This window comes from Narcine bancroftii, chromosome 3, assembly GCF_036971445.1.
Source record: "Narcine bancroftii isolate sNarBan1 chromosome 3, sNarBan1.hap1, whole genome shotgun sequence".
In the NCBI taxonomy this organism is placed as follows: domain Eukaryota; kingdom Metazoa; phylum Chordata; class Chondrichthyes; order Torpediniformes; family Narcinidae; genus Narcine; species Narcine bancroftii.
Window position 1 is genome coordinate 209,082,052 of NC_091471.1, and position 12,690 is coordinate 209,094,741.

A 12,690-nucleotide genomic window follows, 5' to 3' on the forward strand; every position below is an offset into this window, starting at 1 on the left:
CAGACATTCAACCCAGTTTCAGCAATGAGTTAACTACATAAGAGCTAGAACTGCATGTTTCCTATTCAATCCAGTTATTTTATGGAACATATGCAAAATGAACTCATAGTATTGTTTCACAACAATGGTTTTACAAGCAAGAATTAAAATATCATATGATTAACAATATGCAAATAGCACTAAAGACTTTTTCATACCCGACCACCTATCTAAACATGAATCCTTTTTCACCAAATTTCACTCATTCATTACCGAGCAACTTCGTATCTTTGCCAATGTCTTGTCTCCTTGTTTTGTCTGAAGATCAATGGCCTTCCTATTATTCCTTCGTGTAGTCTCCTGAAACATTATTCTTAGGCCTTCCTTCGATCCTCATTCATGCAACTCTGCTTCTATCACTGTCAAAGACATCTCCGATTGCTTCTCTATATTACTGAACAGCTACAATTATTTCTAATTCTACTTTTTAAATAATCTCTCCTTAGAAAATCATCTCTCCAGGTCTTTCAGCAATACTTACAAAATTTCAATTCACAATCTACTCAATCTAATCTGCACCTCGCAAGTGCCACACTGTTTTCCATCACACTCACTGAGTTCTCTCACCTTCACTGCAACCACTATTCAGAAGTGATCCCTGTCCAACAAATCAAAAACTTGAATAAAACTCAAATAATTGAAGCAGTTACTTACAGTTAGATTTGGCAAGAAAACACAGAGAAGGCCAGTTTTCATTCCCTAAAACTGCTAATTTTACCATGAATCTGATTTATTTTCCTATTGCAAACCATCTTAAATCTCTCAACTGTACCTCCTCCACCCTCACCACCAATGGGTCAAGTGCAGGAAGGTAACTGTTGTGAGGAGGTTCATGGTGACCAGTAATCTTTTTTTGGAATGGGGATGCCCATTCAAAAACAAAACTTGAAAAGAAGTTGAGAGTGATAACAATACAGGATTAGGTGGGTGCAGAACAGGAGAGAGAGAGAGAGCATGAAAAAGGCAAGTTTGTTATGTGTTTACAGAAATGCATTAGATAAGATCAGTAAAATTGGTGAGTTGCAATAAAAATGCTCATGACAAAGCAGACATTGCTTGATCTGGTTCAAAGAAATGAGGAGGATTAAGTGGACCATATTCTCATGCAAGTTGATTTGGAAATCAGATCATGGCATTAGAAGATTGAAATTAGCAATAAAGTGCAGTGTGCATTTTCAAATAGAACTTCTTAGATGGAGATCAACTAAATATCATGGGAATCTTCAGTAAAGAAGTAATTTCTGCAGGAATTCTGCAGATCAAATGGCATCCATGAGTAGAAATCATCAACATTTCAGGTCTGGATCCTTCATAGACTGGAGGGAAGAAAACCATATTCTGCATTTAAAGTGGGAAAGAAGCTAAGGAAAGGGTGCAGATGATTAGACTGAAGATACAAGGACAGATAAAGGAGAATTCTTGGCATCATCCATTATCAGGATGAGGCTGAGTGTAAACTTGAGAAGCAACACATCATATTCCTCCTGGGCAGCCTTAAGCCAAATAGACTTTTTTTCATTTTTCTAATTTTAGTATTTTTTCTAATTTATTAATTTCCTCATTGATTTCACTAATTTTAGGTGATCTCATCCAATTCCACTGTTTCCATCTTTTCTTTAACCTCCGGTACTCGTTCCAGTAAAAAAATATTTTCTCTAACTTTCCTTCTCTCACCACTTCCAGTGGGTTTTTTCCTCTACTTGTCTATCTCTCTACAGGTTTATTCACCGATTACCACTGGGTATCTCTCTCAGCTTATTTCCCCCTTAATGTACGTAATATCACCCCTTTCTCTCTAGCCTTGATATAGGGTCCATGTCAGAAAGATTTACTGACCATTTCCACCCATGAATCCCATTGGACTTGCTGAGTTTCTAAAGCAGTCTTTGCCTAATTTCAGTACAACAGGATCTGGTCAGTTTAACCTCATGGTAAAAAAAATTGAGACACTTATGGATGTTCATATTGAAAATAGCGCCAGCATCGAATTGTATGAGAAAAACAATGCTTCGCTAACCTGATGGATTTTTTGAAGCAACAGAAGTGGTTGATGATAAAATGTGTGTGAATAAGGATTATCAGATGTTTAACAGAATCCTAAATAAAAGGCTCGTAAGTACAAAAATGGGTCCCATTTAATTACACTGGCATTACCTTCAGAGAAATGGTATTAGTTAATGGACAGAAAGCACAAAACCATGATAAACTATTGTTTTTCAGGTATTATTACCACAAACATCTTCCTCAATCACCTAAATACATGTAGATGACTAATAAGGAGAATAGTACAGACTGCAAAAAGACTTAAAGGCTGGCAGAATGGACAAATAAGTGCAAGAGAAAATTAAATACAAACATCTGAGAAGTGACATGCTTCATCAGAAAGAATGAGAAATAATGGGAGAGTTCTAAAAGTATATTGAAATAGACACAACCTGTTGTAAAAGTGTCTTAATTCTTGAAACTGCCATGTGGGATCCTGCATTTCATAAATAAAAAGGTAAGATGTAAAAAAAGGGGAGGATTTGTTGAATCTATTGTCAAAACAATTGTCAGGCCATGGTTGGACAATGTGAAGATTCCAGCAAAAGTACAGTGTATTTACAGTAGATTTCAAGGAATGAAGAATTACAGCGTGACTGGAGAATCTGGGATGGTTTACCGAAAAAAAAATGATTCAAACAATATTGGATAGATTTGTGCAAAATCATAACAGTTTTGGAAAGAATAAATGAAGGAGGAACTTTCCATCAGTCGATTGCTCAAAGTAATAGGCAAAAAATACCTGTATAGGGAATATGTAAGAAAAAAATGAAGGCATTTGAGATATTTGTAGAGCAACAGGAAATGAAAGGAGTAATATGACAGTAAATTATTCAGACAAAAAGCTGGAACCAACTCAAGGGCGTAAATAGCCTCATGTTAAATTAAAATAGTGTGATGGCGCACATCTCTGTGAGCGAACTGGCCCAGTTTGTACCGCCGTCAGGGCTTGCTCATTGCTTCATGGCTTAGGCCACAGTTTGTGCCCCGGGCCATGTGATGATGTCACTGCTGTGCAGGGCGGAAGTCCCGTTGGCCTTAAAGGGGGGCACGCGAAATTCAAATAAACAGTTTTACTGGAAACCCCACCGAGTTCAGTGGTGTGTTTTCTGCGTTGTAGCTGCTGGTACATTGGTGACCCCGCAGAGCCCAAACGTTATCTGGTCTCACAACATGGATTCATCGGCGATCAGCGCTGTCTCTGTGAAGCTCCCCTCTCTTTTGGATCCATCGGCCCCACATATGGTTTGGGCAGGTGGAGGCACAGTTTCTACTTTGGCAGATCACCTTGGACTCCACCATGTTCTACCATGTGGTGAGCATCCTCGATGAAGAAATGGTGGACAGAGTGGACAACCTGATCCACAATCCTCCTGAGGAGGGCAAGTATGTCACCCTCAAAACCCTCCTCCTCAGCACCTTCTGTCTCTCCCATCATCAGCGTGCGGCCAAGTCGATGCACCTCAATGGCCTGGGGACAGAGTCCCATCCACCTTAATGGACAAAATGCTCGCACTGGCAGAAGGTCACAAACCCTGCCTGATGTTCGAGCAAGCCTTCCTCGAAGGACATCCAGCTCCTGCTAGCGGATGAGGACTTGTCGGACCCCAGGAGGGTCGCAGCCCACGCCGACATGTTGTGGCGGACTAAGAGAGAGAACAAGGCCACCATGAACCAGATCGCCTGCCCTGGACCATGCCAACCACAGCCCCCCACCCCCCCAGACAGAAGGTGGAGGAGCACCAATCGGCCTGGTGCTTGTATCACCAACGCTGGGGAAGCACAACCCCGCAAATGCCGCCAATCCTGCTCGTACCAGGGAAACTACTGGGCCAGCCGCCATTAATGGCCAGCCATACGAACAGCCTCTTACACGTTGTGGATAAGACCAACGGACAGCATTTCCTGGTGGACACCGGAGCAGAGTTGAGCATGCTGCCCCCGACTGCCCTTGAGATTGGCAGGAGAGCACAAGGCCCCAACCTGTGGGCAGCGAATGGCACCGACATAAAGACCTTCGGCACACGGACTGTTCAGGTACACCTCAGGCAGGATAAATACTGGTGGAAGTTCCTAATGGTCACTGTGAGAACCGCACTGTTAGGAGCCAACTTCCAACAATCGCAGCCTGCTGGTTGACCTGAAGGGCAAGAGGCTCATGTACGCCCGTACCTTCCAGATCCTCCGTCATGAGCTGTCCAGCGCACACAGCCAGGGGATAGCAACTGTCTGCACTCCAAGCTAAGACCAGATGACTGCCGCAGAAGAAGCTGCAGTTAGCGAAAGAGGAATTCTTCCGCCTCCGGGAGCTTGGCATAGTCTGCAGATCAGACAGCCCCTGGGCCTCTGCTCTGCACATGGTCCCCAAGACCTCCAGGGGTTGGCGCCCATGCGGGGACTACCGCCAGCTCAACGATGCAACCACGCCTGACTGATACCCCATCCCCCACATCCAGGAGTTCACAGCCAACTTTCACGGCGTCAAGGTTTTCTCCAAGGTTGACTTAGTCAGGGCTACCACCAGATCCCCATACACCCCAAGGACATTGGCAAGACCACCATCATCACCCCGTTTGGCCTTTTCTAATTCTTTTGGATGCCTTTTGGCCTGAAGAATGCAGCCCAAACCTTCCAGTGGCTCATGGACGCAGTGGGCAGAGACTTGGACTTTGTGTTCATCTATCTCGACGACATCCTCATCACCAGTCGAGATCACAAAGAGCACAAGACTCACCTCTGCACACTGTTAGCCCACCTGGATAAATTCGGCCTCACTGTCAACGTGGCCAAATGTCAGTTCGGGAAGGAGTCGCTACAGTTCTTGGGCCATACCATCACTGTGAATGGGGCAGCACCGTCGCAAGACAAGGTCAAGGCCATACAATAGTTCCCCAGGCCAGTCACCCTCAAAGGCCTGCAGGAGTTCACTGGAATGGTCAACTTTCACCACCGTTTCATCCTGGGGGCTACATGCATAATGTGCCCACTGTTCTCCCTGATCTCCACTAAAAAGATGCTCGAGTGGTCAAAAGAGGCTGAGACAGCCTTTACCCTGGCCAAGGCCACCACCCTGCTGGCCCACCCATGACCCAATGTCCACACAGCACTCTCAGTGGACACGTCCGCCACAGCCATCAGAGGCATCCTTGAGCAAGAGGTCAATGAACAATGGCACCCCCTGGCATTCATCAGCCAGCACCTCCGACCATCCAAGTTGAAGTAGAGTGCGTTCGACAGGGAACTCCTGGCCTTGTACCTCTCGATCAGCCACTTCCTGGAGGGCAGACCATTCACCGCCTTCACAAGACCACAAGCCGCTTGCTCAGGCCTTCACCATGGCTAAGGATCCCCGGTCGGTGCGCCAGCAGTGACATCATTCCTACATCTCAGAGTTCACCACCGACATCCGACACTGGGCAGGTAGGGACAATGTCGTTGCCGACTCGCTTTCCAGACCAACCATCCACAACTTGTCCCATGGCTTGAACTATGCCCAATTAGCTCAGGCCCAGAGGGACGGCGCCTCGAGGACCTGAATCTGCCAGGTAGCCACAGCACGGTCCTGTGCAATGTCTCGACCAGCTCGCCAAGACTGGTAGTCCCCCCGCAATGGAGGCAGGAAGCATTCCGGGCGATCCATGACCTGGCTCACCCCTCAGTCATGGCAACAGTGCGCATGATGGTGGAACGTTTTGTCTGGCACGGGTTAAAGAAGCAAGTGGCCCAGATGGCGAGGAATTGCACACATTAACAAGCATCCAAAGTTCAGCGCCATGTCAGAGCCCCAATACAGCACTTCGATATGGCCAGGAGGTTTGGCCATATCCACATCAACATATTGGACCTCCTTCTGGTGTCCAGGGATGCCCGCTACCTCCTGACTGTGGTTGACCAGACGACGAGCTGGCCGGAAGCCATCCCCAGCAAGGACACTTCCGCCGAGTCCTGCGCCAGAGCCCTGATTGCTAACTGGGTCGCCCATTTCGGCATTCCAGCCCACATGATCAGCGACAAGGGTGCCCAGTTCATCTCCGCCCTCTGGGTGCATCTGGCAAACCGCTTGGTCAAACTCCACCACACCACAGCCTATCATCCCCAAGCGAATGGACTCGTGGAATGTTTCCACCGACACCTCAAGGTGGCTCTCATGGCACGGCTAAGAGGACCCAACTGGACAGATGAGCTGCCGTGGGTCCTGTTTGGCATTCGAACGGCTCCAAAAGAACTCCAGGCTTCATCCGAGGAGCTCATTTATGGTGCACCGCTGTTGCTACCAGGGGAATTCTTTGGAACAGGTGCCGAACCCAGAGGTGAGAACCTGATCTTGCTCGCGGACCTCTGCAACAAGCTCGCCTCATTAGCACCCCCATCGCCTACCCACCACTGCAAGCACCCAGCAAACGTCCCCAAAGAACTGGACTCCGCAGAGTTTATGTTCGTCCGGCGTGGCCCACACCCGACCCCCCTGCAGTGCCCAGATGAGGGCCCGTACAAAGTCCTCCAATGATCGGGAATCGGGAAAGGCCTTTACTCTCAACCAGGGGTCACCAACCTTTTTGAAACTGTGAGCTACTTCAAGGATTCTGAGTAATACGAAGGGCTACCAGTTTAGTACACACTTCTGAAATAACAAATTTACACTGTTTACCTTTATTATATATTATTATTAATGATTACTTATATTCATCAATGGAAGACAATGATCATGTTAATGATTCTTCACAATATTATTAACAATCATTTCACAAGGTAGGAAACAGATACGTTTCAACACACAACACTTTATTTCTCTTAATCTCTGCAACTGTTTCATTTTCAAATGATAATTTTTGTAACATTTCATACAAAATCATCATGTCCCATTTTTACTAGCCACTAACTCTAACAATTTTTAACAAATCATGAACTATGTACCATGTTTGTACAAGTTATCAATTATGTAAGATTTAACAAAAATCAACTCTTTCAGATTTTTAAATAAATCTTATCACACTTTGTAGTAATCACCAAATTTGCAGCATTTTTAACAAAATCATCATATCTGTCACACTTTACAAACACATTTGTAACAATTTTTCAATATTTGAATTTGTTGGAGTCAGTAAAAATAAACATTAAAAGATGGGTAATTTAATATAAAAACATCAACTCCAACAGAATTTAACTTTGCTATGGCACTGCCATGTTGCCACTGAAAACATCTGGTATGTTTTTTTTTGTCTGTTAGTGGGAAGCCTGGCATTGCATGCTGCTCACCAGCATACTTAAAACTTTACACTGCAACTCTGAGTGAGTCTTGCAGATGTGCATCAGTGAGGCATGTTCTATGTTTGTTCTTGAAGTTCATGTCAGAAAAGGCTGATTCACAGAGATAGGTTGAACCAAACAGGCTAGAAACCTTCATAGCTGCTGTGCATATACCAAGTTTTCGGACATAGCCGAAACTCTTCTAATCGTCGTACTTGTCCCCAGTTGGACATCGGAGAGAGTGGATATGACATCAGCTCCATTCTTCTCATCTTTAAACACAGTGTTTGCAATTATCATCATTGCTTCTTTGAAAGCATCCCCATCTGAAAATGCCGCCGCCTTCTTTATCAAAAAATGTGTAGCTCTGAATGAGGCTTTGGTTGTTCTTCGGGAGTTTTTCACTGGCCTCGTGAAAAAAGACTGCCGCTTGCCCAAAGCTGCCTTTAAGTCACGGGCTTTTTCTGCCCGTAGTGTGCTGCCCGGAGGGTAGTTAGGATGGTAGCTTTTGTGACATGTACTGACGTGTCTCTCCACATTGTGCTGCTTTGCCGTCACCACAGTCGCCTCGCAAATGAGACACACAGAATTTCTTTCACAGTAGCAAAAAAGAACATTTCCTCCCATTCACTGTGAAAATGATAAGTTTTCTTTCATTTTTCTGCCATGATTTTGGAAGTAGAAACCGCATTTAGCTCATCATCTTTGCAGCGCCCGCTAGCTTATTCAGCAAACGCTGAGGGTCGTCATGTGCACAATACTGACCTTTGAACCAGACTAGATCAGAGTTCATGTATATTAAACATTTTTATTTTTTACAATTTTTTTTTTATATACAGGTACACAATCCTTTATCCGGAACCCTTGGGGGACAGTGAGTTCTGAATTTCGGATTTTTCCGGATTTTGGAAAGCCAGATTTAAACCCACATGAATTGTGCTGCCATATCCACCAACACCCCCATCACCGGCCCGACTCGCGCTGCCGGTCTCCCCACCTCACGGCCCATCTCGCGCTGCCAGTCTCCCAACTCCCAGTGCCCCACCCACCCGACTCATGCTGCCAGTCTCCCCCCCCTCTTCCCTTGGCGGCCCAACTCGCACTGCTAATCTCTCCCCCCCTCGTCAGCCAGACTCACACTGCCGGTCTCTTGTCCGCCCAACCGGCACTGTCGATCTCACCCCCTGGCATCCCGACTCGCACTGCTATCTCCCACCCACCCGACTCACACTGCCGGTCTCTCAAAAAGAATAACTGCACAATTGAATAAAATTTTAGACAGAGCTCATGGGTGACTCGTGCTATTTTTAGAACAGGCCCATGGGCGACTCTTGTGATCCCTGCGGGCACCGTGTTGGTGACCCCTGCTCTAGACATTGGGGGTAGGGAGGAGCTTTTCAATCGACCGATTAAAGCCAGCACGAACTTAAACCAGCCCATGCAGACGATCCAACCTAAACGGAGGGGTCAGCCGCCCAAGCAGCGGGATGTGTAAGCCGGTTCTGGGGAGGTTGTATGACGGTGCACATCTCCGTGAGCGAATCAGCCCCGTTTGTACCGCCATGCTGGCGGGGCAGATGAGAAGATGGCGCCGTCGGGGCTTGCTCATTGCCTCATGGATTAGGCCAAGTGATGATGTCACCGCTGCATGGGGCGGATCTCCCGTTAGCCTGAAAGGGGCGCGCGCGAAATTCAAATAAACAGTTCTACTGGAAACCCCACCGAGCTCAGTGGTGTTTTCTGCGTTGTAGCTGCTACTATAATAGTTCTATTATTCCCTTAACAGATCATCTTATTGTCTGCGTTGAGACAAAAGTTGCAATCCAATTGCCCATGGTAACCCTCAAATGAGGATCAGTGTGTTTATTGAAAAATGTATCTTTGCAGCAACTATCAACAACACTTTCCTGATGATTGATAATAATTGGGTATATTCTACATATTTGTGAAAAGGATACACCTGGGCAATTTTTGACATTGTTTGGCAAAAACAAGTTTAAGGCAGAACAGCTTAACAAAATACCAGGTTGTTCTAGAGAATGTTTGGTTTTGAAGCCTTTGCTACAATGAGTACTCCAGCATTTCATCACTGAAAATTAAATTAATTACTAGAAGATGGCTGGGATTTCAGGAAAAGACGAATAAAACATCCAATTAATATTTTAGGCTGAAGATAGCTACAAATGTATCAAGCTAGGCTCCACCATTTTAGAAATTTGGTATGTATTTGCAGTCTTTCCCATTTAGCACTCAGGACACTCCAGACCTATGGAACCCGAATCCTGCATAAGATGACTAAGGAGATTTTCTGTCATCATTTGTAAAAGCTTGGACTCACGATTTTGGAACCTGCCAAAACTTAGTCATTGCAGTCTATTGTGAAGCCATGTTTTGTGGCCAGCATGTCTCAGGTGGTAATTATGTACATCTCAAGAATGCAGGAAGGGGGGGGGGGAATAGAGCAAGCAAGTCATTCAGAAGGCATCTCGAAGGCATATTATTATCAAACAACCATTCAGTTCAGAGCATAATTGGTCAAGCAGCCTGTTCACAAAAGCATGCAAGGATAAACACAAGCTACAGGCCAGGTTCATCTCTGTGATGGTGAAAGTTTCAGAAACAATGCTCAAGGACAGAATAAGCTGTCACTTGGACAAGTGTGAATTGATAAGAGAAAGGCAAATTGTGTTTTACTCCATTGATAACTCTTTTAGAGGTAACAGAGGTTTGATAAGAGAAATGCAGCACTCTTCTATCCAACATTTGAGGACAGCTGGAGGTGTAATCTGCAGAAGTAGAATTGAATGATCAAGCAACTTTTCAACTTAACTTTTTCTAGTTGCAAGTATAATGGTAAAAAGTTTAAGATGCCAAATAAAATATTTAGCACAGAGTTATTTCAGAATAATTTTATTTGACTAATACTTACTACTGCTTTCCAAGTCATGTTTGCAGAAAATTGCTGAGTATTGAAATAGGCCTTGAAGGTCATTCCTTTTGGACAAGAATCAGGTCAGTTTCCTTTTTACCAGGCACTACAAGCAAAAGCAGAATACTTTATTGTTTATGCAGAAGGATATGATGAAGAACTGCCAAATGAAGCATTGATTCCGTGGGACTGTCTAGAGGCTACTTAAATATAAACATTTTATTGGCACAGCTGCTTTTAAAATGAAATTGGTATGTGTAGCAGCATAAAAGTTAACATGACTGATATACCAAAGGAATTGAGGTAATCTGTGATCTGTTAATGAGATTAAAGATAGAAACTGATATTATCTAGGATAGCTTGACACAAGTAATCTTAAGAAAGTGGCAACAGGACACTTTCAAAATACTAATGGGATTAGTAAGATTCAACTGGGATTTAAAAAGAGAAATCTGACTTTTTAAAAAAAAACACACATGTAACCAGAAAAATAGTTAAGAGGGAAAATTTAGAGAACATGGTGCATTTGCACTTTCACAAGGCCTTTGATTAGATACCACAGAAGTGGATATGTGTACAAAATTACAACACTTGGATTGGGATATAATACACTGGAATTTAAAAAAATATAGAAAATGTGGGAAACAATCAAGTCAGCAACATCTGTGGAAAAAGAAACCAAGTTAATATTTCAAATCAAAGACCCTTTGTCTGAATTGAGAAAAGAAAGCAGGATAGATTTTAGATGAAGGGAGAGTAGGGATAGGACTGTTACGTCAAAGTGAATATCTGTGAAAGGGTGAGGGCAGGGTTGCTGCAGGGATACAGTGTGAATAAGCTAGCAGTCCTTACCCATAGAATAAACACATCAGCCCATCAGTCTCATTCACCTCCCCCTTCCTGTACTTCCTATCAGACTTGCTTGCCATAACATCTAACATCTCCTCAATTCCACTTACTGTCCTGGTTCCCATCCTGCCCTCTAGTTTACACCCTCCAAGTCTCCTTCCAAGGATATTACGCTTGAGTTTAGGTGTAACCCGTTCCTCTTGTTCAAGTCCCACCTGCCCTGGAAGAAAAATCAATGATCCATAGAATTGAAGTTCACCCTCCTTCACTAGCTCTTTAACCACGTATTAAAAAGTGTTGTTGCTCAGAAGGACTATTATCCATGCACACGAATTTCAAAAGATTAACATGAAGAAACAACAAGCCTTTAGGAGGCAAATGGAACATCAGTCCATGTATCTCGAGGATTTGAGTATAAGAATTTTGCAAAATCTAGTCTCCTAGTATGGCTGCCTACAGAATACTGTGGATAGTTTTGGTCTCCCTGCCCAAGGATGCATATGCTAGAGAGATAACTACCAAATTGATCAGATTAACTCCTGGGCATTATCAATGCAGATTTTTTTTTCAAGTTTATAGATCCTCATAGGTTTCAAAGAATGAGAGGTGATCATATTACATTTCTTCAGGGAGGCTGTGTACACATTCTTGAACCTTTCTCACCATTTGCCTGGAAGTTTCTTTCCATGTCCAAGTTTGCAATAGCCTGCCAAAGAAACCAAGTGGGCCTCAATTCTGGAAATGGTGGCCTGGGACAATTTGACCTTCTCATGAATTGTAGCATTCCACAGAGACAACGTTGATGGAATTTTTTCAGTTCTTTGAGATGTCCACATCTCAGAAATATACAGGAAGGCAGGAAAACATTGGAGAAAAATCATCTCTGAATGTTTTCTTGTCCTACATTATCCTTGTGATGTGTTGATCAAAACTGTATGTGATGCTCCAGCTTTGGCCCAATTAACATTTTATTCAGTTCCACATGACTATCCTGCTCCTGCAGTCCATGGCTTGCCAATAAATAATGCATTCACACTGTGCCTTCCTTTCTTATCTACCTGTCAGCTCTCTGCATCTTAGACCTTATCAACATTTCATTAAAATCCATATAGCCTGATCAAATGCACTAGCATCACAAGAAGGGGGGTGGGGGGGGGGGGGTGGGGGAGGAATAAAGTCTCAGGCCAAATTCCTCACAAGGCATAGATGCTAGAAATGCATTCCTCTACATATAATTCTACAAACATTGCTGTTTGCATTGATTCCATGGATCCTGTTAATTTATCCTGTGAATGAACCTATAGCTATTCTTTCTTATTAAACCAGTCTCAATATTTCCTGGCAGAGAGTTAAAAATCTCCATGTGGGTACTAATCATGGTGGACCAGGAACTATAAACATGATATTCTAGTTTGTCACGTCATCAAGTTGTCACAAAGACACCTGATTGGAGTTTATTGTTGGGTCCTCAGTGCCCTTGTTGCTGTTATCCTTTAAGTCAATTGATACAGATGATTGGCACTGGTGATTTTGATAGTCATTGGTACCTCTTATGATGCAAGTAATACAGAACAATTTAGGGG

The 12,690-nt window shown here is 43.9% G+C and overlaps 1 protein-coding gene across 5 annotated transcripts in view; it reads right to left on the reverse strand.

Annotated features, from left to right (window-relative positions):
- The window catches only part of fbxw7 (F-box and WD repeat domain containing 7), a 343,484-nt gene that overhangs the window by 282,685 nt on the left and 48,109 nt on the right, over positions 1–12,690 (reverse strand). For 4 of the 5 annotated variants that reach the window (XM_069926459.1, XM_069926457.1, XM_069926458.1 and 1 more), the window contains exon 2: positions 10,259–10,364. The exons of the other annotated variant lie outside the window; for it this stretch is intronic. In XM_069926459.1, coding sequence (XP_069782560.1) covers positions 10,259–10,321 — 63 coding nt within the window. In that variant the 5' untranslated portion in view covers positions 10,322–10,364. The remainder of the gene's footprint in view (positions 1–10,258; positions 10,365–12,690) is intronic. 5 annotated transcript variants of the gene reach the window in all.